This window comes from Melanotaenia boesemani, chromosome 14 (assembly GCF_017639745.1).
Source record: "Melanotaenia boesemani isolate fMelBoe1 chromosome 14, fMelBoe1.pri, whole genome shotgun sequence".
Lineage (NCBI taxonomy): Eukaryota > Metazoa > Chordata > Actinopteri > Atheriniformes > Melanotaeniidae > Melanotaenia > Melanotaenia boesemani.
Genome location: NC_055695.1, coordinates 20,666,815 through 20,692,671, shown reverse-complemented (window position 1 = coordinate 20,692,671; position 25,857 = coordinate 20,666,815). Strand labels below are relative to the sequence as shown.

Here is a 25,857-nt window from a genome sequence, read left to right as displayed (position 1 = left end):
GTTTTTCCAGCTTTTTACAACTCCATTTCAACCAATTAGCACACAACCTGCACAGAGCATCATATCTGAGGCTGACTTATTAATTCTTTAGAAGAATTCATTGTCCAAATTTCCGTCTTTTACTTTGCAAAAACTTTGAGCAATGCAGACCACTAGTCAAGGTTTTTCTGCATCACAGCCCATTCCTCCCTTTTGTCTACTAATGCATCAAAGTGCAGCTGAAATCTGCCTGTCAGTCCATGGAGGAAACAGGACCCAAAATGCAGGCTGAGACACAGGAGGCATGTGGACGTAGGGAACAAAGGTTTAATCAAGATAACAAAGGGGCTGCACAGGCAGGAAAAACAAAAAGTAAAAAACCTAACTTTTACACAAGCAACAAGGAAAATGAGGAAGACACTGGGAAATGATCTGTCAATGATCAAAAGAATCAAAAAAAGTGGTAAATATACACTAAGGAGAGCAAAATTAAATGAGGAGCAGGTGAAGCAAATTAGCAAGTGAAGCCAGATGTGTAGAGAACGGAAGAAAAACAGAATATAATACAGAAGGAAATAAACTACAAAATAAAAACAGGAAACTCAAAGACAACCAAAAAGAGAAAGTAATGAACACTAAATAATCTGTGTACTGTTATCAGTGGTGAAAAGGGCTTACATATAAAAATAAACAGAACATCTGTACGTGAGAGACATCACAGATTGTTCTGTTCTCTGTGGGCACTTCAGTGAATCATTCACAGACAATTTGCTCCAGTGTGGTACAAAAATTCATGTAAAACCTGGGAGAAATTATCTCTGATAATTCTAAATCACATGTTTTTATCATGCTGCGTCATCACTTAGTACAAAGCCTATAGTAACCCTGAGTCCTAAGTTAGTTTTTCAACATTGTTTTTGTGGTTTTGTAAATAATCACTACTTCAGCAAACATGGACACATTTGGTACTTCACCACCAAAAAAAAAAAAAAAAAAAGACAAAATATTGATTTTCTTTTAGTATCAGGTGTAGTGCACAAGAGCAGCTTAAACACACACAGGCTCAAAGTTGTGCTGAATGATGCAAATCAGTTCTTGCAGCGTTTTCATGGAGACCTTTACTGTGTCATCCACTAGTGACACTCATATGGAGATGGTAGCAGGTTTTACCATGTTAATCATGCACAGGGGGTTTGTGAGCTTGAACACTGGGGTTGGTCAAAGATATCCTAGTTTCCACAACAAGCATCAGAGTAATCAGTAAGTAACTAGATAAAGTATTATTCAAGAATATGAAAGAAAGCTTGATGTTAAAATATTCCTACTAATAATAAATTGCTACCTATTGTACATTTTTTACTTTATTACAGTTGTATGGACGTAACCACCTTGTTACTGTATAGGGAAAGATTGTGTGGACTGAGTAAATGTCTTAGTATCTGGCAGGTGTTCATAATGAGTGTATAAGAGGGAGACTAACCGGAGACCCCAGACTGTGGCCCAGCTCATGTGCCATGGTCAGTTGGACATGTTGAGGGGGGAGGAACTGTCCGTAGTTCTGAATTGTTACCAGGCCTGTATTCAGGGTGGAGTTACGGCCATTACGGAGGGTGGTTTGCTGTGAACAGATCCCTCCCCAGTTACCTGAAATAGAGAGAAGAAGAAATAACATGGAGTCTGGTTTTCATTGGGGTCATATTAGAGAAAAGACACACCAGGGTGAGAGTAGGCCAGCTTGTATGGTTTATTGGGAAAATGCACAGACAGAAAGGGCAAAGTAAACAGACCAGGCTGCAGTTTGTGGCTTGCAGTTTTTTTATGGCTTGCAGTGAAAAGTGCATATATGCCTCGTGAAAGCACACAAGTACAACTGCATTGTCAATGGAGACTCTACCGAGGTGATTGAGCTGATGACCTAAAAAGTACACATACATTATTTGCAGTGCAACACGTTGCATAAGTGGTTGTCCTTGTGCTACTGGAAATCCCTTAAATCAACAATGTTGGCGTTATCATCTGTAGAGGCCCCTGGTTTGGGGTGGTGTGCATCGATTGTCCAGTAGACCCTACATTTCACATCAAAGCCTGCTGAGCTATTTGGCCTCCAATGGTATTCTTTGTTTCTGAGTTTCCATAACGACCCTGAAAACCTCTCCTATAGTTACAAACAGCTGGCCACATTCACATGGATGGACGGCTGAGCTGTGACATCATCATTCAGCTGGCCGGCCTGAAGCTTTACAGTGACCAGTCCTATTGGTTAGGCTTATAATATGGTGGATTAGCAGCAAAAGGTCATCTATGAAAGTTGTCCCATCCTAGAGTCAATCTTTTCCTGCTCAGCACAAATGGCAAAAAACACAGGGCTAAATCTTTATGTCAAGTCAAATGTATGTGTTCACCAAGTCTTCAAGTCAGGGAGTAATTATCATATGCACATCCTGTCATGATCATAGGCTGTGTTGTTGGTTTTGTCATATAGTTTTGTTTCCAGCTTTGCTCATTCCCTTGTGTTCTGTGTTTTCTGTTTCGGGCTTGTTAGTCCACCTGGTCTGATTGCTCACTCACTTCACCTGTTCCCTGTTAGTCGTCCTCTGTAAATATGTACCGCTTGGTTTCTCTTACTCACTGCCAGATTATTGTTTTTGTTCCCCCGTGTTCTAGTCTATGTAAGTGTACCTTATTCTTTGAATTAAATGTTGGATACTGGTACTCGTCTGCCTCATCAGTCTACTTTTGAGTCCACTACTTACCTCTGCTGTGACACATCCTGTCTCCTTGTTGGTTTCCTCCTATTAGTGTCCACGTGTGGATCAGGTAGGAGGTCTCAAATACAGTTACATCAGTATTATGTAATAACTGTTACACAATATGGACAGCTTTTGCCATTTTGGGGAGTGGGGGTGGGGTGGGGTGAGGGGTGTTTCCCATAGTTAATGGTTGTTTCACAGAAAACTGAGTTCACCAGAAGTCATTAAAGACTGTGGGAACCAGTCAAGGGCATCAGGGTCTTCTACCAGCATTTTTGTTTTTATCTACTGTATGTAGAGAATCACCTTGTTTGATTTCTCTAGTGCTTTTAACACCATCCAGCCACTGCTGCTGGGTGAGAAGCTGCTGGGAATAGGTGTTAACAACTCCATGGTCTCACGGATTACTGACTACCTGACAGGCAGGACACAGGTTCTCTGTCTGGGCAGTGTTCTACTGACTTGGTGGTTAGTGATTTAAGGGCTCTTCATGGGACTATGCTATCTTCTTTTCTTTTCACCTTATACACCACTGACCCTCAGTACAACACTGAGTCTTGTCACCTTCAGAAATTTTCTGATGACTCGACTGTTGCAGGGTGCATAAGAGAGGGAAGGGAGGAGGAGTACAGAATGCTGGTAGACAGGTTTGTAGAGTGGACTGGCAGGAATCACCAGCATCTCAATGTGACCAACACCAGAAAGATGCTGACTGATGTTTGCAGGAAGAGGACTTGCTGCCACTGAAGGTCACGAGTCAGGAGGTGAAGATTGTTGAGACCTGGGAGTGACCATCGACCACAGACTGGACTGGAAATCCAACACAGATGCTGTGTACAAGCAGGGGATGAGCAGGTTCTACTTCTTCAGACAGCTTAGATCCTTCAATGTCTGCAGCAAGGTGTCGGGTGTCTTCACACTGACACAGTGTTCACACTGAACAAACTTGTAAAGAAGGCTGGCTCTGTCATTAGGTGCAACCTGGACAATTCTGAAACTGTGGTGGAGAGGGAGGTCAGCCTGAAACTTTACAGTGACCAGTCCTACTGGTTAAGCTTATAATAAAAGTCATCTAAAAGTTGGACCATCCTACAGGAAAATCTTTTCCTGCACAAATGGCCAAAAGAAAAAAACAAACAAAAAAAACAAAACAAAACAAAACAAAAAAAAACAGGACTAAATCATAATGTAAAGCCAGGTCACTGAACAAACTGGCTTCCATCATGGATAACCCCAACCACCCCTTCCTCCACACACTGGTCAGACAGCGGAGCTCCATCTCTAACATCTATCTGCAAGGTGAAAATATTCTTTTCTCACGGTACCTGGTATGACATGATGCTCTCATAAATTATTAAGCTTTGGGAGAAACTCAGAGAAAGAATAAGAAGACAAAAGTGGCTTTCTTAATGCCTCTCAACTAAGAGCCAAACTTTCATGAAAAACTCCCTTGGTCATGTTTATCAAGAATTTTGGATCCATTTCTCCCACATTCCCTGTTTTTGACCTAAGACGCCCCCCCACAGATGGACTATTCAAGGAGCTGGGTTTCCTAGAAAGAGTGTTTTGGATTGGAGGCCTGTGCTGTGTTTTTTGGCATCAGGAGCAGTAAGGGGCTTTGGTTTTGTTTCTTCCTCCTTCTTGTTATTGCCACAGAAAAGAGTAATCAAAGGCCCCTATTATTACTCTAGAGATAAACACAGTCCAGAAGCACAAACTATCCTCTGGATCACTTGCACCTAATGCACACATACTCATCAGGGAAAAGCATGCATTTAAATGCATTTATATTTAGTATACACACTCATATTCACTGAGAAAAAAACATTTGCAGTAGAATTTCGTAATATGTAAAAACATACTGTGTGCACACCCATGTAGGCAGTCCTTACACAGCATGCACACATGGTTTCATATGAACAAACAATGCTGGGGGGCCGTCTTTCCTATAATACAGATGTGAGGGAAGTCGAGGTGCTCAAATAACACCTTTAACTACAAAAACAGGCCCAGCTAGTGCGTTGACTGATAATAAAAACAGCAGAGTTCCCAGAGCTCTCACAGCAGAGCTAATCTGAAGGTCACCCAGAAGTACTGTAAATAATGTAACTGCATCCGATGACTTTCTTTCACAACCCTTTTTATCTCCAGAGTCCATTGACCTAAGAGCAGTTTTGAATGGGAATTTATTCTCTGTGTTGCAAGGCTAATTTGATCTTTTCAGTGGTGAAAAAACAAAAGACCTAATCTCTCTGGTATGCATCAAAGGCCTTACTCGACATTGCTTATACTTTTGTTTGTGATCACATAGTGGCTGCATCATTAAATCCTTCTCGTTGATTAAATGGAAAGATTCAGAAGCAGTAAGTGATCTCTACATCTTTTGAGCCTATCCTATAGAAAAATAACATTATGGGTTGTTTGTTTATACAGGTATCATGGCCTATTTTTACATTTCAAGATGATGAAATGTTTTTGAATAGATGCACAGCAGACTATATTAAAGAAATGACAATACAGACAAAAATATTGTAAATTAATGTTCCTTTCATTTAAAATGTGTTATTTGATGTATTTTTCTTTACTCTTATGCAATTTTCACACAGAAGGTGCAGCCAAGAACACTTTTTGAGGATCCTACATGTAAGAACTCATTTGTTGTGAGTCCTGGCATATTTTGGCAGTGATACCACAAGAAGGGTTTGGTCCATGTTGTGCATTAAAGGATAAGACTTTCTTATTTAAGCCTTTAAGGGTCTCCATGGTTTCTTTTAATCATGCATCTGAAGTTAAACATTCAGACTGTTTTTAATGTAATAAAATGTTGTGTTACCTTGAATGAGAGAGGAAATCCAAAAATGAAGCAATAAACATGCACAAAAAGACTGAATTCCAAACCCTGAATGTCTCTTAACCACATGACCCACTAAGGCTCTCTACTTACTTCTTAGTAAATGTGTTTAGAACAGCAAAAAGAGTCATTTCAAGGTGCGTTCATGGTAGGAGCTGAGGGAAGTAACTATGAAAACATCTTCACCAGACATTTTGTTCAAACAAAAGTAAAAAATAAAAAAATACTGCAAAGAGGGTAAAATATTGCCAAGAATAGAAAGCACTGGAAATTCAACAGAAATTTGATTCAAAGCAACTCTTCCAGTACTAAAAACTGAAAATAAGATTGACATGCCCTGACCCAGCTCAGACACACTCATGACGTTTAGATGAATGTGGTTCTATGGAATCTGAAATGTTAGTGACATAAATCACATGTAAATACAGATGTGTCATTCATCTTCCAAAGTTTCTGTATCCAGTTAAAAAGTGTACAATATTAATGCAAACTGTTGTGCAGTTGCTATAGAATTAGAGACAATAAGTCTTCATCTGCTTTGATGTTTCCATTTCAATCTGTTTCCTTCAGATTTCAAGGCATTGAGGAGTCAAGGTGCTCGTAAAAAGACTCCTGAACACACTTTACAATGTGCAGAAAATGACTGTTATCAATTTGTCTCAGGAGAAGATGAAATCTCTGTGGGTTTAAGTTTTGTGAGGAGTGGACATTGGCCCAACCCCCCACTGTAGACTGATATATTATCACACAACTCAGAAGGGTGAGAGGAGGAGCTTGGTGAGGGTTATGGGGGTGGTGGTGCATGTGTGTGAATGGTGTTTTTGCTGGAGGAATCAGGGTCTTTGAGTTTATGATCCTGTAATTAGAGGCCTTGTATTACCCAAGACCACTAATAAACTGGATTAAGTGGAGATACGCCGGTTGAGTGTATCTGTTTCTGCAGGTCAAGGATTAAACACTCACATGAGACTGAAAAGTCACAACTATGTTACTAACACTCTGAATCCACAACATGTGTGTGTGTGTATGTGTGTTTGTGTGTGCGTAAGCTCTTGCCATTCACGTGAAATGTCACCATGGCAACCATGCTATGGAATGCAGGCACCGATCATCAGTAAGACTTCTAGCAGTGTGTTTGTGTGTGTGTGTGTGTGTGTGTGTGTGTGTGTGCTGAACGCTCACTGCACCCTAATCACATGTCACTGTGGTGGCCTGCTCTCACGCCCCCCAGCTTAGCCAATAGAAAACTATGTGTGAAACAATGTCAATGAACAAGCAGGAAAAACTTCCTATCAAAACAATTCCTGCTCTGTGTCCAGCTTCTTCCTGCACAGCAATACTAGATGTACACAGTGCCCGTCACGAGAGCTGGCTGGCGTTATAAGCAATCACATTGCTTCATACTTATTTTTGCTGAGTTTGTAGATTTAGGTCATTGCAGACTTTGTACTGAACCATCTACATTTGGGGAAATAGGAGTTTATTGTAGATGTTGTGAGTTTAACGCACAAGCTTATTAAACTTGCATTGTTCGCATACTTATTTGTCTTATTTCTATCTATGTAAAGCACTGGGCTGGCCACACCCAAATACTAATCCTGTGAGGTGTACAGAAGCATAGAGCTTTTACCCAAATGAAAAAAATGGGTCCTTATTATGTTATAAGTTTTATTGTAAAAGTGTTTTTATCTTTGAATGAGGAAGCTGTGCACTCATTAGATCAGAAAAATGTCTAATTTATAAAACTGGATCAAGTTGTACTTCATACTGGGCTGAAACATGGTGAGATTATGTTGTTACACCTTATATATAAAGTTGTATTTAGGTTTTCAGAATACAGATAGGTGTAACCACTAGCACATGTTAACCAAGAGCAAAACACACACAGACATGCACTGTCTCACTGCATGCACCATGTTGCTCAAAACTGCTGCACATTGCTGTTTGTACAACAAAAGATTAGAGTACAACAATTAATTCTGGACAAAAAGAGCTGAAAAGTTTCTGCTTGGAAAGAATAAACATGGCATTTCCATGTATTTTGCCCCAATATATCTAAAACATATCACATATATGTATATATATATATATATATATATATATATATATATATATATATATATATATATATAGTGTAAAATTAAATATAGTATAATATAAATGAACACTGTTGAATTTAATAGTTTAACATTTTTTTAATGACATTGAAATAAAAGTTGTCAAATTATGATAAATTTGAAATTATATTTTAACAGTCTTTTCATGTGAAATGAAACGATATTTTATTTCACTACACAATGTAATTTTCACAGTGATCTTGAATACTTAATGGGAACTGTAACATAAACAATAAGTGTAGCAAGGATAGAAATGTCGATGGTAAACAACAGGCAAAGAGCAAACGTAAAATAAGGGTTAATGAATAAGATAGATGTGTTGGGGACAAGTGGTGAATTGAAGAGAGCTCACCCACTTTGTCACTATTGTGTACTATTAATGGCATCAGGAAAGGGTAAAGCAGATTTATATGCAAATCACAGGGGCTTGGTAATTGAAGGGTCCACTCACGTTGTGTTTTTGGTCTCTCAAACCAAAACACCACTTGGAATGGATGCTGTATATTTCCTCCATCTTTGTAGGGCACATTATTAATGAAGCTTTAAAAATAAACAAGACTTTGTTTAAGAGATTTTCTTGCAGTTGGTGCACATTGTTGTCACTATCAATAAATATAGATAAATTGCGGTTTACTTTAATATAAAGATTCAATTCAGTTAATGCACATGCTACATCCCATCTAAAACTTTCTTTTAATTGTCTGGGTTTTCTAGTTCAAGCTGATTCTGTGTATTTTTTCACATCTGGGCCCATTAATTCATGCTGTTCTGGAAACTGTGAGTGTGTAGGAGTTCTGAGAGCAGCCCACAGTGAATTTAGTCATGACAAGCCCAGGGAGTCCTGGGATTCGTGGAAAAAGCTACGATTTGACAGATCAACACAGAATCACACAGAGAAGCACAGCAGAGAAACTTTCTGTTTTGCAGTTATTAGGATTTTGTTTTTTACTCTGACTTTTTTTACTCTATTTAGCTCACATTTTTGTTCTCTTGACACAATTTCTCTTTTATCAAAACATCATACATTTCAATTTATCAAGAGTAAAGGCTTTTAACTGCTGTAGAAGTAACAACATTACACTATTTATTTCTTGGTAAATGTTATTTGTCCAAAGTTATGTTCAAGTTATCTTGAGGAAGAAAACTGGTTTCCACCACATGTCTACTTTGATGTGTCATATTTGGATATTCATAGTCTCCCCATACAGCAGATGCTGCCCAATAAGGAGCACTGAGGTTTGTCACAAGTCTTAAAACCCTTAGTAACCACTCCATATTTAGTCTTCTTTGTCCCCAACTAGACTCAACCACTTGTATATTTTCACTTCTAAAGTCTGCATCCCATCTAACATAACCTCACGAGAGATTCAGTCATTACTCCCACAGCTAAAACCTGAGCTACACTTGATATGCTGCTTCCAACACTCCCAAATCAGTTGGAGTCAGATGGAAAACCACCTGAATCTTCAGGAGCTGTTTTCCCTGAATACATTCAAGGACATTCTAAATGATTCTGGCACATCTGGAGGCAAACATCAGCATTGACCAGTCTGTCCTACTTAACCTGAGACTGAGATAATGAATTCTTGCAGGTACATGTACATACTTGCTTTGCAAATATGTTGTGTTTATATTGTGAGTGTGTTATTGTTTAGCCCATGCATGCTAAACTCTGGTCCTCAAGGGTCACGTTCCTGCAGATTTTAGAAATTTCCTTTCCTTTCATTTCAAATAAACTGAATCCATAAGCTTATTGTCAGAGTTCTGCACAATGACCCATTATTTTGAGTCAGGTTTGTTGACAAAGAGAAACATCTAAAACCTGCAGGACAGTGGCCGTCAAGGACAAGAGTTTGACATCACTGGTTTAGCCGATGAGCTGATGCCAATCTCAGGTAGGCAAGTTTTCCTAGTTCATTGCTAAAGAAGCTGGTTGTTCAGAGTGCTTTATCAAAGCATATTCATAGAAATCTGAGTGGAAGGAAAAAGTGTGGTAGGAAAAGGTGCACAGAAAAAAGGATGAGAGGATTGTCAGACAAAATCCATTCAAGAATTTGGGGAAGCTTCACAAGGAGTGGACTGAGTCTGGAATCAGCGCATCAAGAGCCACTACATGTCATCTGCATGTCATACAAAAAAGAGGCCCAACCTAGAAATGAGTGCTTAGGAATGAACATATTTTTCAGAAACCTGACATTTCTGTTTGAATATGGTATATAACTTCAACTGAAAAATCCTTACTGAGTTGGAAATAGTAATATTAATTAATATCGATATTGTAATTTAACCCTTGAAAGAGTTATGCTATGATATTCCAAACATGTAGAACTTTTCCATTAATAAGTTCAAAAGTTAGTTAATACTTTTAGGGTTGATATGTGTGCTGTACATATGACTCACCAGTCTTCCCTTCCCAGGCAAGCCCCAGCACTCCACTGTAGTCTCTGTTGGTGAGCAGGTAGGACAGGCAGTAATTGCCCCAGTTATTCTCAGAGTAAAGACTCAACAATTTCTCCGGCCCAATGTAAAGAGGATACAGAGGATCCATTTTATCTTCCTTGTTCATCACCTGAAGGGAAACAGACAAACTGACTGAGGTCACTTGGAGGACAGGATACAAACAATCAATTACAGCCTTATAGTTCTGGGAAAGTTAGTCTGGGACAAATATATTTACCAACTTATCTAAATTCTTTAAAAAATAGGTTTAACAAGGCAGTCATGGCTTGTTTATGAATTAAAACTGAATGTGTGAAAAGAAGCATTTGTGGTTGTGTAGATCTATCTATGCTTGGCATCTGAAGTATGTTGAATGAAGGTTTTGGACAACTGTGTCATTGAGTGCACAAGAAACTTACAAGAAGAGATTTAACTCTGAAGTTGATCAGCTTGATTCCATCAAAGTCAACCTTGTCATAGATATCATTCACAGCCCGCATGTAGGAAGCAACCTGCGAAAGATGCAGAGAACAAAAGGCTTGTCATCACTAACATGCATGACTGCATCACCAGCAAGGTTTTGACAGTTACAGAAATGTGGCTTCACAGCAGATTTATCATTTTGTGGTTCTTGAAAATTAGCTTGACTCCCTTGTACTGCTCCTGTAGATTTAAACAGTACAAACACTTCTGGGTAAAATGAGACCATGATACAAAAAAGGACCAGGCTGAGTGGTCTAAAACAAGGTTAGCCGCAGAGTGTTTTCAGCAGCCACGTGCAAACCAGTCACATGCAGAGGTCTGACTACATACAGCAGGAGATCAAACGTATACAGGAGCTTGCTAGGAAATTTCCATAAAGATAAACGTTGGCATGTTGGAGGCATTAGACACTAAAACCAGGCCAGCACAGACTGACAACAGCAGTTTGTTTATTTATACTAAGATCACATCACGGCATCACTTACACCTTCTCACCCATTACAACAAAAATCCTGGCACTGAACCATCGAAAGCAACAAGTGTGTGTGTATTCAAAGTGGAAAGAATCTGAGGAGGGCTGGTGGAGGTGATGACAGGACGGGCAGCAAAAGGAAGCAGCTGAGGACAAAGTGACCTACTCATTAACTAACCTTGCTTTGACCACTGCAGGATTTAATTAAAGAAGCATTATTGAAAGAAAAATCCCGAAAGTGAAAACGTGACTAGCTCAGATACTGAGAGCATGAATGGAAAATAAAGATCAAACACCTCTCGTCATTTTGTATGAAATATGAAATGGAAAATAAATGCTGTTTACTGGTTTTAATCTCAACACAAAAAGTAAGAACATTTGTGTTTGGTTGATTATTGCTTCATTATAATAATGCCTCCTGAATATAGATCTTATAGCGATGGAAAGTCAGTTTTTTAATTGTATTAATGGTGTCACTGTTGTAGGAAAAGTGCATTTATGTGATCAGCAGCAGAGTTGAGTATGGTGAGTGTGTCCATGAAAAAGGAAACAGACAGTTGTGGAAAACGTCTTCTCTGCCAATGTGTAAGACTCTGTTGTTGACTCTTGTTTGGTGTCATTTATTGGATTGGATGATTGAAGTCTAAAGAAATAAGATATATTGGTAATTTAACAATTCATTAATTTATGCTGGCCTCCTGGTAGCCCTATGGGATCGGAGACTGTGTGCCATCAGTTCTGGATTGTATGGGTAGGGAGGGCCATCCTCAGTACCATCAGGGTGAGGAAATCATCTTGCTTTGACCGTTGAAGGATTTAATTAAAGAAGCATTATTGAAAGGAAAATCACTGAAGTGAAAACGTGATGCTTCTTGTGATGTTGTCTTGAAATGCTCGCTTTGGAGATGGTCTCTGACATTAAACATTTTATGACACTTGGCCATCAAAATAGAAATTTTACTAGGGCTCACTTCAAATAATGCTGCACCCTGGTTTTGGAGAACACCAGGCTGAAGTTGCCCTATGGGACAGATCCTATCCAGATCAGCCAAACGTGGCATGCTTGCAGCAGAGTCAAGGTCCATGCTCACATGTGCTGACAATCAGATGCCAATCAGACACCTGATCGTCAGCCGCTGGAGCAACCAACATACTCAGAGGCCAAAAGACATACCATAATTGTCGGCCATGCAGAACTTCCTACACCTCTTGCTCCTGCAGTAAGTAGCAGTGTGTCTTATGTGAACAGGTGAGCGCATGTTATCAAAATGAAGAGAAGTTTTTTTGTCAGGCTCAGACAAAAGAAAGATGAAAAACAAGAGGAGAGAGAGAGAAAATGAAGACAGTGGTAAGTTGTGCAGATAATACAGAAGCTGAGCTCAGTCTGTCCTCCTCCTGCTGAGTACCTGGGTGTCGTGAAACTAAGCTGACTCGGACAACACTCTTTCTTTAGTTGTCAGATTACAGCTGTGTCCAGTTAAGCTTGTTTGTTAAGCTAGGGATGTGAATTCATAGAATTTATGGGCAGGAAATCTGCAAGGTTCAAGGATGAAAGTTTCTGTGCTCTGTGTGGAAGTGGTGTTTATTTTATGTTCCATGTGTCTAGTGGGTTTTATGCTTCTGAAAACTTTATGTATGCCCTGTTTTATGTCGTAAATGTAGTCCTAAATAGTCACAATGCAGGCTCTGGCACATAGTTTAATTTTCTGTATTAGAACCATGTCAGACCATATTGTCCCTGTGAACATAGTAAATAATGACGTAGAAAAATAGAGAAAGCTGCCAAAGAACATCCAGGAGTAGCATTTAAAAACCGCAGCTGTATAACAACAAAACCTTTTAAGATTAGGTTGATGAATACTTGTTAGAGCAGGCTCGAGAGAGCCTAGAATTACCTCTGCACACACTCAGCTGTGATCCTCATCCTACAAATGCATTTTCCTTACAAATGTGCCATTGTTTAAACTGGAAATAAACAGACTTTCCAACAGTGCAAGATTTATTGCCAAGAAACATCCTTACAACAAAGAAATAATCTTCCTAATTTCCTTACTTTTGTGTTAAGTTTATGTTAAAGTAATAGCCTCACATGATCCTTCACAAAAAACAGAAACTAGTATTTCATATATAGCTTAGTGGTATTGAACACAGCTCATCATATCATCACTGCTCCTCAACTAATTTATGAAATTAAAATGCATTTTTCTGTTTGCACTCATCTCTTATATTCTTCAAAAATAAACTTCCTTGTTTGTTTCCCAGTTTAAGAAGAACCACTTTTACTCCATTAAATGCATTTTACTCGATATCACAGTTAAAAACACCTGCATGATAGTCCCCACAGTGCTTGTGACTAATCCATTTAACCACATATTTACATTTTACCTCCACAGCATATGGTTCACTACAGAACTATAGTTTCACAGTCAGAAAAAGGACACAAAATGTCTCAAGGACATTTTCAGAAAGCAGAATAAAGATCAATAAGACCACCGATCTTGTACCAAAGTACAAAATGACAGATGACTGTCCCCAAAAACCTGAAGTAAGACTTTAAGGACAGATGTGTGCAGAACGCAAAGCTCAGAATTAAATATGAGCAAGGTTGGTTTCTGTCCTGTTATGATGCTCTCAGTCAAAGGTGATTGCATGACAAATACTGGAGAACACTGTGTTCTGTGAAACAAGTGTCCTGTGTCTCAACCTGAGGGTGTTGACTGTTGTCTCTGTGGGACACTATTTTGTCATTTCTATTTTTAGCTAAAAGAAAGAATAAAAAAAAAAAAAAAAAAAAAGGAGGGACCTAAGTTGTTCACATTTGGATTTTTGCAAACTTGTGACCATCTGCTGCAGCATCTATATAAAATGTCTGAAATTAAAAACAAAATAAACTTGTGTGGACATTAAATATGGAGTTATTAATGTTCAAAAGCAGTTTTGAATTAATCACCTGAGCCACGACAGCTTCAACGGACTTGAACCTCTTGAAGTAGAGGTGGTCAGCGTGGAAGTGGAGCAGACAGCTGGTCTTCGATTCATCAACTGTTCTCCTAGAACGGCTCACTGGTGTCTCCTGTGGATTAAAATGGAAGGTCATGAGTGGAGACGGCATGTCCCCAAGGTGGATTTGTACCTTAATGGTCACAATAAAAGAAAGAAAGAAAGAAAGGAAGAGAGAGAAAGAAAAATGCCTCTCTCTTTATATTGAAGGAGTTATATTGCAGATTAATAACCTCAAAACTGGTTAGACCAAAACAAAATAAGAAGCCAAGTGTTTACAAACAGACTTAGTGCTGGTACTGGTGTCCCACTGGGAATTTGGGACACTTTACTGCAGGAACACAACTTGAACACTCATCAGGGATAAACATCTGTTCAAGCCATTTAATGATCACACAGTGGAAATGATCTCCACCGGCAGGTATGTTGTTAAAAATGGATCCATAGCAATGTCCTGACATCCACTGTTCACAATAGACTCGGGGGCCACCACCCAGTTGGTCAAAGGTTAGCAAATAATAGGGACCCCAAGGGGGAGATTAGTCTAATACCTGTGACAGATGGTTATCGGGACTGTTTTTATCATCTTACGACACAGTCAAGGTTGTCTGCCATTAGGCAGCTCTCAGCTTTCTATGTCACACGCTATTCTAATAACATCCATCTGGAGTTGTAACTCGCAATTTGTTGTCAGTGACTCATCCTGTGCAGTAAAAGTGAATGAATGAATGAATGAATGAATGAATGAATGAATGAACGAATGAATGAATATGTTTATAAATTAGGTCAGCTGAAAAAGATGAATCAGACCTATGAGTGAATTTCCTCTAATAATCATTTATAAGTCAGGACTTATTTGGTTTTAAATAACATCACAGAGGATGACATTTTGAGGGCAAAAAACAGAAAAAGAAGAGCGTGTGTAAGTGGGTTTTTGTGTTCTCATCAACATCATGTCTTTACCTGAATAGGTCCAAAGCTTTGGGTGAGGCTGTTTAGATGCTCGGCACCACAGAACCCATCAGTGTGGTAGCTCAGGCGTGGAAGGACTACATAAAAACAAACACAATATTTTAGTTGCACACATGCATGTGCAATATTTAATCTATTTTGTCTTCTTCTTGCAGTCAAACACTCACAAAATTGTGTGCAGACAAGTAAACACTGCCATGAGTAAAGTCTAAGTTAGCTAAGAGCGATAAATAAATGAACAGAGATCAAACGTAACGTAATTTATCCCAGTACTATTCCTCTGTAAACACAACATAGTGTGGTGGTTCAGGGCTGAAGAGTTAGGAAAGAAACAATGCTACAGCTACATAAAAAACATGCCATGAAAACTATAAGTATAAATGTGTGCCAGCAATTCATAGAACCAATAAAGATGTGTTAGCTAAGAGTGTTTATATGTGATTAATGTTTCTTGGTTCTCTCCTTAACATTTAAGGGTTTGTTAACATAGTTTCTTTTCAAGTTTGAAAGCGAGGACTTGTCTTTGGTTTGCTTTACAGCTGCATAAAGTCACACATTACTGAAGAGGAAATAACAGAGGTTTGCTGAAGACTCTTCTTTTAGATTTCACACAGAAAGAGGAGTTAAAGAAACTCATGATTTTAATTACATGATGGTAAAATACAACAACAAAAAACAAAAAAAAAGAAAAAATAGATGAGCTGGATCCACTGAGGGGTTTTGACATGGGATTATTGAAACTCTTGTGCACCTCCCTTTTTAACATTTAACAGGCATATCTAGTAGGAGAAAACCTCAAGATAGACCTTACTGGAGTGATTATTTGGCTTGGGAATAATTTAGGATCCACCATGAAGAGCTGGGAAATTTTGCTGGGAGAGGGATATCTGGAATACTCTGTTCAACTTTCTGCCACAATGTAAGATAAGCATAAGATAGATGAGTTATGTTCTACAACAATTCCCTTTTACTTCATGATCTTTGTGTGTGAGTGTGTTTGTGTGTGTGTTTGTGTTGAAGCCAAATTAAGACAGTAACATCAACAGAGACCCATAATTTCACTAAGTGTCAAACTTTGGCTTTTGGCTCACTGACTGGGTGTGGATCTTAGTTCTTTAGGACAGAAAACTACTTTTTTGTGCATAATAACACAGCTTTGTTTATATCTTTCCTGAATGCATAATACTGATCACATTTCCAGTTAAGAAACTATCAAGGTTTCACTCATTTTTATGATTTGTATTTGAATAATTTCTTATTAAACCAACATAAAGTGCATCAGTTGATGATGAGTTCTTTTGTGAGCAGCAAGTTGTGGAGCTAAAATGAGCAGATTTGTCCTCACATTCTCAGACTCTTATAAATAAGGGGGCCAACACTTGAAAAATTAACACGACGGTCTGGGTTGAGTGCTGCAGGGGATCAGCCTGTGGAAATGTCAAATGTGCTGGTTTGATTTCATTAAAACAAAAATGCTGTCTGAGATTTGCAATACCTTAGAGATGGCTGTCTCATTTAAACTGATGCAACAGTGATTAGATTGCAATCTGGAGAGACTTGTTGCTCTGAAAGCCACAGAATTTCACAAAAATGCAAAAGGTCATTGGAGATTACAACAGAGTTTACTGGGTCAAAGATTGTAGAAAATCTTCATATGCTGTGGAGAGAAAATGTAAATATATTGTTAAGTGGATTATTCACAAGCACGGTGGGGACTATCATGCAGGTGTCTTTAGACTGTGATAGAGAGTAAAATGTATTGTATAATAGCAATGAGAGCGTGACAGAAAAGGATAATTAATGTAAGGCCAGTAGAAACTTGAAGGGATGATAATAAGAGTGTTAAAATCTGTTTAGTCTTTAAAAGTCAGGTGTGGTCATTTAGCAGAAGACGGGAGACATAGATCCAATCTCACCACCTTTGGAAGCCATTTGGCCAATCATAAACCTCTCAATTTGTCCTATGTGTGGCACGTATGGCATGAGTATGGGTGAAAGTGGATGTGGAAGCCTAAATACCAGGTGACAAACCAGAGGTCTGGAACTCTGGTTCTATCTCCTACAAGCTGGCAGAGATCAATCTTTCTGACGTGTGAAGCTAAATCTTTAAACACATCAGCACATTCATTTTAGTTTGCAGTTGTTTTTCCAATGAAAAATAAAAAAAAACAAAACCTGTCTGAACCTATTCAGAGTGATCATGGCCGCTTCCTAACCAATTACAAACTGCTTTACTGTCAGTCAGCGTCAAAAGAAAAGGATTTCCCCAAACGAGCTGTTACATTTCAGCCAAGCTTTCTAGCAGCTGTTGAGAAGCCAGACACAGAAAGTTTATGCCAGAGTGTTCTTAATCCAAAACACTGAGACTTGAGGATCTGGCATAAAGACCAAAACATCAACTTTTCCTTGTATTATATTAAAGGGGTGCAATGAATTCAGGGTAGTGAGTATTCCAGTGTCAATATAAAAATCCTGGTTATGTCTCCACAACAGCTTAAGTGGCTCAAGAATGACCTTTTAAGTATCCAAAGTGTGGTCCAAGTTTATAGTTTAATATGCCCTGAGGTGCAATATAACAAGCTTGTTTCATAGATGTTTTTCTTCTCTCGAAGAGTTTGTACATGTTAGTCATGAACACACATCTTTCTTGGCAGTTCCGCTACATGAATTTGCAGACTTGTTGAGAGATTGTCTGCCTCATATTTTGCAAACATCCTATAAACCCACAACTTCATTCTTTAAGGAGCCTGTAGACCAAGAATTGAAGTTGCTTCCCATTTTGTGTAATACTACCTATTTATTTTAAAGATACAGTACATAGAAACCATAGTATCTTGCAAATTTGACTAGATGGTTTTCTTTTCTTATTTCTGTCAGAATATCAATAATCCAGTTGGATCAAAGCTGTGTCTTTACTGCAAACCCAAAAGACTGATGAGCTGAATCCTGTGAGCAACAGCTATCATGAAGAAATAGACAGAAGACAGGTTTACATGGCTGTTAAACCAAGGAACTGCATGATTCTGTTTTTTATTGTAAAATAAAAGCAAGAGGAATAGTGAATGAATGTGGAAGAAAACAAAAGTTTGCTCATGACTATAAAAAAAAGTTTGTTTAGGTTGCTGATCATGCATCCCTCCAAGCTTCAATACTAAAGCCAAGATGATTGTCTTCATATATGGTAGCACTTGGTTACATAATAAAGACATAAAATTCCCTTCCACTGCTTCACTGGTGACATACAGCTGTATTTATCTGTAAAGCTCACCCAGGTGTCAAACCTTTACCATTCTCACAAATTCATCTATCTTTCCTCATCCCTGCCTGTCTTTATGTCTCATTCAGGGTTTCATATAAATAAGCAGCACAGTTTGTAAGTTTCTTGTCTTTCATCCCCTCTGTCTGAATGTTTTTTAATAGTCATTACTCTGTTTTTGTTGTGTGTTTGTTTCAAGAATTTTGTCACACTGTCACACAATAAATAAGTCATATTTTAGAGTGGAAAAATAATTCTGTATCCTGAAGAACAAATCTGAAGTTTTTAGCATCATTTAGGCCCTGTATAGACACCTCACCTCCCCATATCATCACCTGCAGCAGCTTCTTCCTATGTTGTATTGTATACATCCAGTTCCAGTTAATGATATTTCCAGCTGGCATGCTCTCTCTTGTTTTAGATGTTTGCAAGAACTTGTTTGAGGAGTTCAGACCTAAGATGCACAGATGTTTCTGGGGTTTCTCAGTAGATGTATTTTCTAGTTTATCTTCCTGCCACATGAGGTTTCTGTTTCTGACTGCAACACCTGTTTTGGTTTGAATGCTCCCTGGTTTTCTTTGCTCCTTGACAGTTAATTGTCACAATTGTTGTCTTGGCTGTTAAATTTCCTTCTTAGCGTCCACCTGTCATGGAATTCGTTATGTATTTATTCCTGAGTTTAGCTAGTTTTGGGTTAACGTTCTGTCTTTTGCTGCACCTTTTTGTTTAGTTTACAACAAAATAAAATGTTGATTTTGATTTCTTCTAATCTGAGGCTTTTCTGCTCACCGCGTCTTTACTAATGCAAACAGAGATGTGCATCTTTACTTATTTCACTCTAAAATCACCATCAATATCAGATCTCACATGACATAACTTCCTCCTGATATCAATTTTCGTTACTGTTTGTGAACTGATGGTGGATTCATACACATCAACATTAACTGATGTGAGTTAATGTTACACAGTGTTTCTTTTATTGTATTTACTCTCCTAGATTTTGGTGTAATGTTATAGGAGAGTAAATGATTTTCTTCATTTTCTACCCACACTGCGTAATGTAGATTGGTGGTGACCAAACTCTTTCTTCTTTATAACCTCTTCCAGGTTGATGTACAGCAACAACATGAGTTCTGCAATCCTAAGATCCTTAGCACATTCTCACAATCAAGGTTTGAAGCCAGTAAAGTTAATGCAAGAAAACAAGCTATGCTGTAAAGAATTATGAGCGTGGGAATGCAGCAGTGGTTATAGTGAACAAAATAAAGTCGATATTATCACTGTGGGAATAACATATTAAACATACATCTTTGCTGTTTTATTCTAAACATGATTCTGATCATTTTTAGGTTCTCCAGTAAGCACCTTACTGAATGTAAGAATATGCTGGTATTTTGGGCTTTTAAAAATAATTTCACTGATACTTTAAAGGAGGAACAGATTTCACATTTTGATTCTGATCAGATGCACTAAATTATTACGCTGGCGGTACCCTTTGTCCCAGATTTGACAGACTGCATGATATCCAAAATCCCATGGGACTCAAAGTTCCTCATGTAAACCTTGTGGCCTCCAGACGACAACCACAGGAAGTGAAAATACACACATTATGTCACCATCTTGAGTCCCAATTTACCACTTTGTATGGAGACTTTGATTGTTTACTGTAGTATCACATGCAAAATCTTTCACAGCTTCCTGCAGATACGCTGGCCTGTGCTTGAAAGGACAGGATGTTGTTGGCTGCTACGTTAACTAAAACAAGGTTTTGCTACAACTTGGCTTGAAAAAAAATGGCAGGAGGAGTGGAGAGGAAGGCAGCCGTGGAGCCTGTGTAGATTTGAGGACAAACATGGGGGGTTGGAGGGGGGGAGTTCTGGCTCAATCTGCACTATGTTTCCAGTAACATGCTTTCTTGGAACTAATGTCATACCAATGTAAATATCCACATGCTGCCAGAAAATCACACTGTTATACACATGCACATTCACATTTCTGATAGATTTTTTATTACTTCCATCTGGTCAAATCATAAGAGTAATCAAAAGCTAATTAGGAATTCATTTTAATCTGTAGCTGAAGAAACTTTTTTAAAAAGTTGCTTCCTTCTATTCTTTCTCCTCTTCTTTCAGAAATTCACACCATTTTCTCCTTTTTTTTCTACACAGAAACCTCTTTTCCCTTCTGCTTCTTAACCACCTTCATACCTCCCCCTCTTACTTCAACCCAGTCTCGTCTACTCCTCCTCTTACAAAAATCACACCATCTTCAGTTTATCTTTTCTCTGGTCAGTGCCCAAGCAGGGAGAGCCCCCCCCCCCCTCAGAGCTCTCCATAGACTCTACTGAAACACTGTAACTTCTCTCCTAATACGTAGTTCACTGACCCTCAGTAACCCTGGTTTCAACTGGAGTTGAAGGCTGCAGATACTGTCTGAGACGAGCAGGGAGGAGGATGTATATTGCTGTGGTTACTTGTCTTTCTGTTTGACTGGCAAGAAGCTGTAGATCACACGGCTGAAACAGATCTAATGTAGCAAAGAATTTCTTTATGTGCTCTATCCCATCTTCTGCAGCAGGCCTATCTGTGGGGTATTTGTTTGGATAATTCCAGACTCCAAAAGCACATGCTTTATTATCATGAACACTGAGTGAAACCCACTACAAAGCCAAATATACAGACAAAGACTTAAAACGCTTACATGAAAGCAGTCTTACCCATGTCATCCTCATGGTATATTATAGAGTGGTGATCTGTCGGGCTGCTGGTGTATCTGTGGATTGGCTCAATGTGATAAGTGCCATTGATGGTGCGGATGGTTCCCTCAAACTGACCCTGAAGCACAGAGCCGTGGCAGGCTGAACCACGTTCACCTGCAAGGCGAGGTAAGATAAAGAGGGAAGCTTATATATTAAAGGCAGCTTTCACACAGGAAGGGTAGAGATGAGGTTAATTGACTTTCGTGTTTATCTAAATATGTCATCTGAACCTAAAAGGAAGAGTTGAGAATATTGGGTGAAATGACTCTTGCTACCCTGTGGATCTCTTTACCAGGACCAGGCTGTATCTGCAATTAAAGTGTAATTGTGCAGTTGCTGCTGACTGAATTGGGGAAAGGAGACTTGTCACATTAATCACATTAATTGTCCTACTTTTATAATTCAGAAGTTGGTAAATTGTTTCCACTTCTAAAGAAGTGCAAGATATCCACATCATACCCACCCTCAAGCGTTCCTGAATAGATATGTGAGAGGTCAACGGACGTGGGACCATTTTCATCAGCCACGATGAATCCTTCGGAAAATGACGTTGCATCTTTTCTCAGAAGCAGGCGAAAAGTTCTGAAGAAAACAAAAATATAAACAACTTGCAGATGGGGTCAAAGCTTTGGAGTGTTGTGTAAGCATGCAGCTCTATCATCAGTTAGGAAATATGGACTGATAACTAATGGTCTACATGTGTTGGTGGTTTACAGTTAAAAGAAATAGCTAAAAAAAATAAATAAATAAACTGTGTATTCAAAAATGCTTTTGAAGCAGCTGCCCAAGTCTGATAAATGTGAAGTTACCTATGAAAAGCAGTAAAATCCAAATGCAGGATGTGATCCTGAGGTTGCGTGGTTCTCCTGGCTCTTAAGTGCTTCCTGTGAAGATCCTCCCTGTCATATGATAGGATCTCATAGTGCCTTATATATGGACTGATGCCACTCAAAACACCTGATGGGAAAAAATGTTCCAGTTAGAAGACAGACTTGACAACTCATAATAGATTTTCTGTAGATTTCTTCACTTTATTGGCCACTCATCTATTTTGTAAATAAATCTACTGAGACATTATTTCAGTAGTTGCACATTGGTGTGATGGTTAGCAAAGAAGGTTTGAATCCTGACCAGGACCTTTCATTATGGAGTTTCTATGTTCTCCCTGTGCACGTTTGGGTCCTCTCCAGGCACCCTTACTTCTTTAAAAAATACTCCTTGCCAAGGCTAATTTTGCATTCATCTTGCATCCTGTTTCTTCTCTGAGCTCTTCGCTGCCAATAAAATTCAGGCTGATGAGTCTTAACTTATCTCTTGCTCCATCACTGTCTCTCTTTCTTTTTCTTGCTTTCTTGAGTATCTTTGAGTGTTAAAATCCAGTTGCTGGCATGTGGCACAGTGACACAGTAAAAGAAAAATGTAGCTGTAACATGTTCCCCTAGACGGTTATAAAGTTATAAAGTGTTGTTTCTTAGCTCTGGGGCATTACAGGGCAACAATGGCCTCAGGAATGTGCATAGTTAATGTCCATGTGCCATCAAAACAAGTCAGAAACACAGAGTTGTAAGGTAAGAAATTGATTATGTATTGCTTTATGCTGAATATGTCAGACAGCTAACATAGCTAGCCTGATGTCTTTTGAATTGACATCTGCTTTTACAGTAGGCTGCAGCAAGAGTTATGATGAGACCAGCCGGAAAGATCATATTTCTGCAGTTTTAGCTTCTCTTTATTGGTTCCCTGTTAAATCTAGGATAAAACTTAAAATTCTTCTCCTTACATTTAAAGCGCTCCATGACGGGGCTCCATTATATATCAAAGTTCTCTTAGTTTCATATATGTACCCAACAGAGTACTTTAATCTCAGACTCAGGTTTACTTATGGTTCCTAGAGTCTCTAAGAATAAAATGGGAGGCAGAGTTTTTGTTTATCAGACCCCTCTCTTATGGAATCCGTTCCCAGTTTGTGTTTAGGAGGCAGACACCCTCTCTATCTTTAAGATCAGGCTTAGAACATTCCTTTTTGATCAGTCTTAGTCTTAGTTAAATCTGTCAGGCAGATGGCCGTCCCTGAACTGGGTTCTGCTGGAGGATTTTCCTTCATATTAAAAAGGAGTTTTTATTCAAATAAAGCTGAATTGGATTGAATAAGCTTCATTTGAACAGCTGTAGGTTAAATCAGAGACATAGAAGTCACTAAACCGCTTGTCTTTGCCGTTAATGTCTCTTTAATATAAATTAAAGACTTCAAATTGATGTCTTGACTCAGCACTCAGCTGTGGATCTATCAACAGTGAAATCAGGCTTGATTTAATTAATTTGAGGCTCCTTTTTAGGTTCTCCATAGTTTTAAATTATTTTTTCCTAGAGGAAACAGGTTCATTCATCTCAAAGAGAAGATAGATCAGATTTCTTAAAAGAAACCCAAGCTTTATCATTTTAAAATAAAGAACAACTTGTGATCTGAAGATTAAAACATCAAAGTTAATAATTAATGAGACAACCCATTTGACTTTTGTAGATAAACCAGCGAGTTGCAAGAATCAGCTATTTATTACATTTAAAAACTGATTTATTCTTCCCACATAAAATGTAAAAAAATATCTCTTTTTCAGACCTTTACAATTCATAGAAAAACCAGGTAAGCATGCCCACTCTCATCCTTCATGTTTACCAATTTTACTGGTATCCTCTTTTATCTGCTTCATAAGATTTGACAGTTATAGAAAGTGGACGTTGTCATTGAGTAAAAATCATGGTCAAGGTTAAAGACCAGTTTGTAAAAATGGGTCCACAGATTAATAGAGATGTTAAAATTATATTTGAGTGCCTTATTAATCAGTTGTTAAATCTATTGTTACGTATATCATTTCCTCAAATTTTACTCAAAGTAACATAACTCTCATGTTGTAAACTTACTTATTTTGTTATTGTTAAATATTGGAATATAAATGTTTAGTCTTTCTTTAAGGTGATCTTTACTGAACACATGTTTATTCCTGGTAAGAATAATAAACCAAATACAGAGATTTTATCTTCTTGAGATCACTAAAACAAACAATTCCTTAATCTAATCTACCATCTACTGAGTGCAGGCTGATAGCTGGAGAAAGCACTATCATTATAACACTTCCTCTCCACACTAAATCTCACTTCATTAGTGCCTTAAAAAAGTGAGAGCACCTATTGACTGACAGTTTAGCAGGAAAATAGTATGTCTGCTTTGCTGCCAGGTTTTGCATGCAGGCTCATTTGCTACATTCCTCAGAGGACAGTTTGAGACTTGTCTGGGCCAGAAGAGGCCAGACAGTAAGAGCTGCCCAAATCTACTACCTCACACACACAGACAGACAGATGGACATCCAAACGCACGTGCACAAACAACCACATTTATTCATGGTGACATGCAAGGAAAGATCTCTCACTCAGCACACAAACATTAATGTGTTCACACCAGTTCCACTCTACCTGTAATCCATTCATGTCTGCTGACCAACAGCAGCATCAGCCAGTAGTGTTGCACCACCATGATCTCCTTATTGACTAGCTTTGGTCCTCCTTCCCTTTTGCCTTTTTTTTTCTCTCCTCCACGGCTTAAGTCTTGCTCTCTTTTTCATCCCTTTTCTCCACGTCTTTTCAGCAGTCTCGTACCTGCTGTCTTCCCACACTGGAATGCAGCTACATAGGAAGTTCATGTCAGAACTCAGCTAGAAGCAGTGAGCATTGATACCATGGAAAGGCAGGCATATTCAGACTTGTTTGTTTGTGTGCTGCACAGCTCCAGTTTTTCAATCAAAGTTAAAAAGAGATTTATTCATTGAAATGGTTGGATTGGAAGAAGCTTAATAGAGACAGAAACAAATAACAGCTGTAATTTAAGCTTTTTTTTGAGGTTGAAATTCTTACAACACAGGAATCAAATTCCAAGTCTTATGTTTTAACTTGTTAAAAAGACATTTGTCCTTTTTTTTTAGCTGCTAGCATTATAATCAGAAGTTCTTTGGCACAAAAAGCAGACACGATTCCTACTGTATTTAAGAGAGTTGCTTGTTGTTTCATCACACTTGTAGCTTCACACTTTTTTGTGCATTTAGCTAAATGCTACTGTTAGCATGTTAGCTGAAGGGTTTCCTATGCTTAACATAATAACATGAAATGTGTTAACATGTGATTAATAATTATAGATTAATTTGTGCTGCTGGTTAGAATGTAATTTGAAGGTCTGTAGTGAACCTGATGGCACTTTATGAAATAAATGTCAGAATAATTCAGTAAGAGTCACAAATGTTGACACTGAGTAAAAAGTCAGGACACCAGCAAAGTCACATTGTATGGACACATTATATGATATTCTTGTTAAAAAAGCAACTATTATTTACCAAATAATTGGTTAAATAATTAAATTATCAAAACAACTGTGAAGAGTGGCAAATGTTGCATTGATAATAGCTAGATGCTACAGCGACAGAGTGCTTGCATTTATTTAAATGTCAAAGGCTGAAACATTTTAACTGTATTCTGATAAAGGAAAATGTCTCCTCTTGTTCTGATGAAGGACGAGTGGTGGAGAAATTTTTGTCATGTTTCTCAATAACAGAAGGAAGCAATTGTATTTATGATTCAAACTGTGTGAAAGGTATTTTATGACCTTATTTTAAAAAAAGCGTGAGGATTAGGGAACTAAAACATATGACGAGGAACTTTGACATGAGCTCAGCAGAGAATGAGGTTACTTAAAACAGAGGTTTCACTGCTTAAAATAAAACCACCCTATTTACTT

General features: G+C 38.3%; 1 protein-coding gene across 1 annotated transcript in view; it reads right to left on the bottom strand.

Annotated features, from left to right (window-relative positions):
• si:ch1073-396h14.1 (disintegrin and metalloproteinase domain-containing protein 10) overlaps window positions 1–24,736 on the bottom strand; it is a 35,079-nt gene extending 10,343 nt beyond the window's left edge. The window contains exons 1-9 of the mRNA XM_042005965.1: window positions 24,546–24,736; window positions 21,887–22,034; window positions 21,541–21,659; window positions 21,036–21,191; window positions 15,055–15,140; window positions 14,042–14,164; window positions 10,556–10,648; window positions 10,098–10,266; window positions 1,460–1,623 (exon numbers count right to left, since the gene is read on the bottom strand). Of these exons, the coding sequence (XP_041861899.1) occupies window positions 1,460–1,623; window positions 10,098–10,266; window positions 10,556–10,648; window positions 14,042–14,164; window positions 15,055–15,140; window positions 21,036–21,191; window positions 21,541–21,659; window positions 21,887–22,034; window positions 24,546–24,606 (1,119 nt within the window). The 5' untranslated portion in view covers window positions 24,607–24,736. The remainder of the gene's footprint in view (window positions 1–1,459; window positions 1,624–10,097; window positions 10,267–10,555; window positions 10,649–14,041; window positions 14,165–15,054; window positions 15,141–21,035; window positions 21,192–21,540; window positions 21,660–21,886; window positions 22,035–24,545) is intronic.
• Between the last annotated feature and the right edge of the window lie 1,121 nt (window positions 24,737–25,857).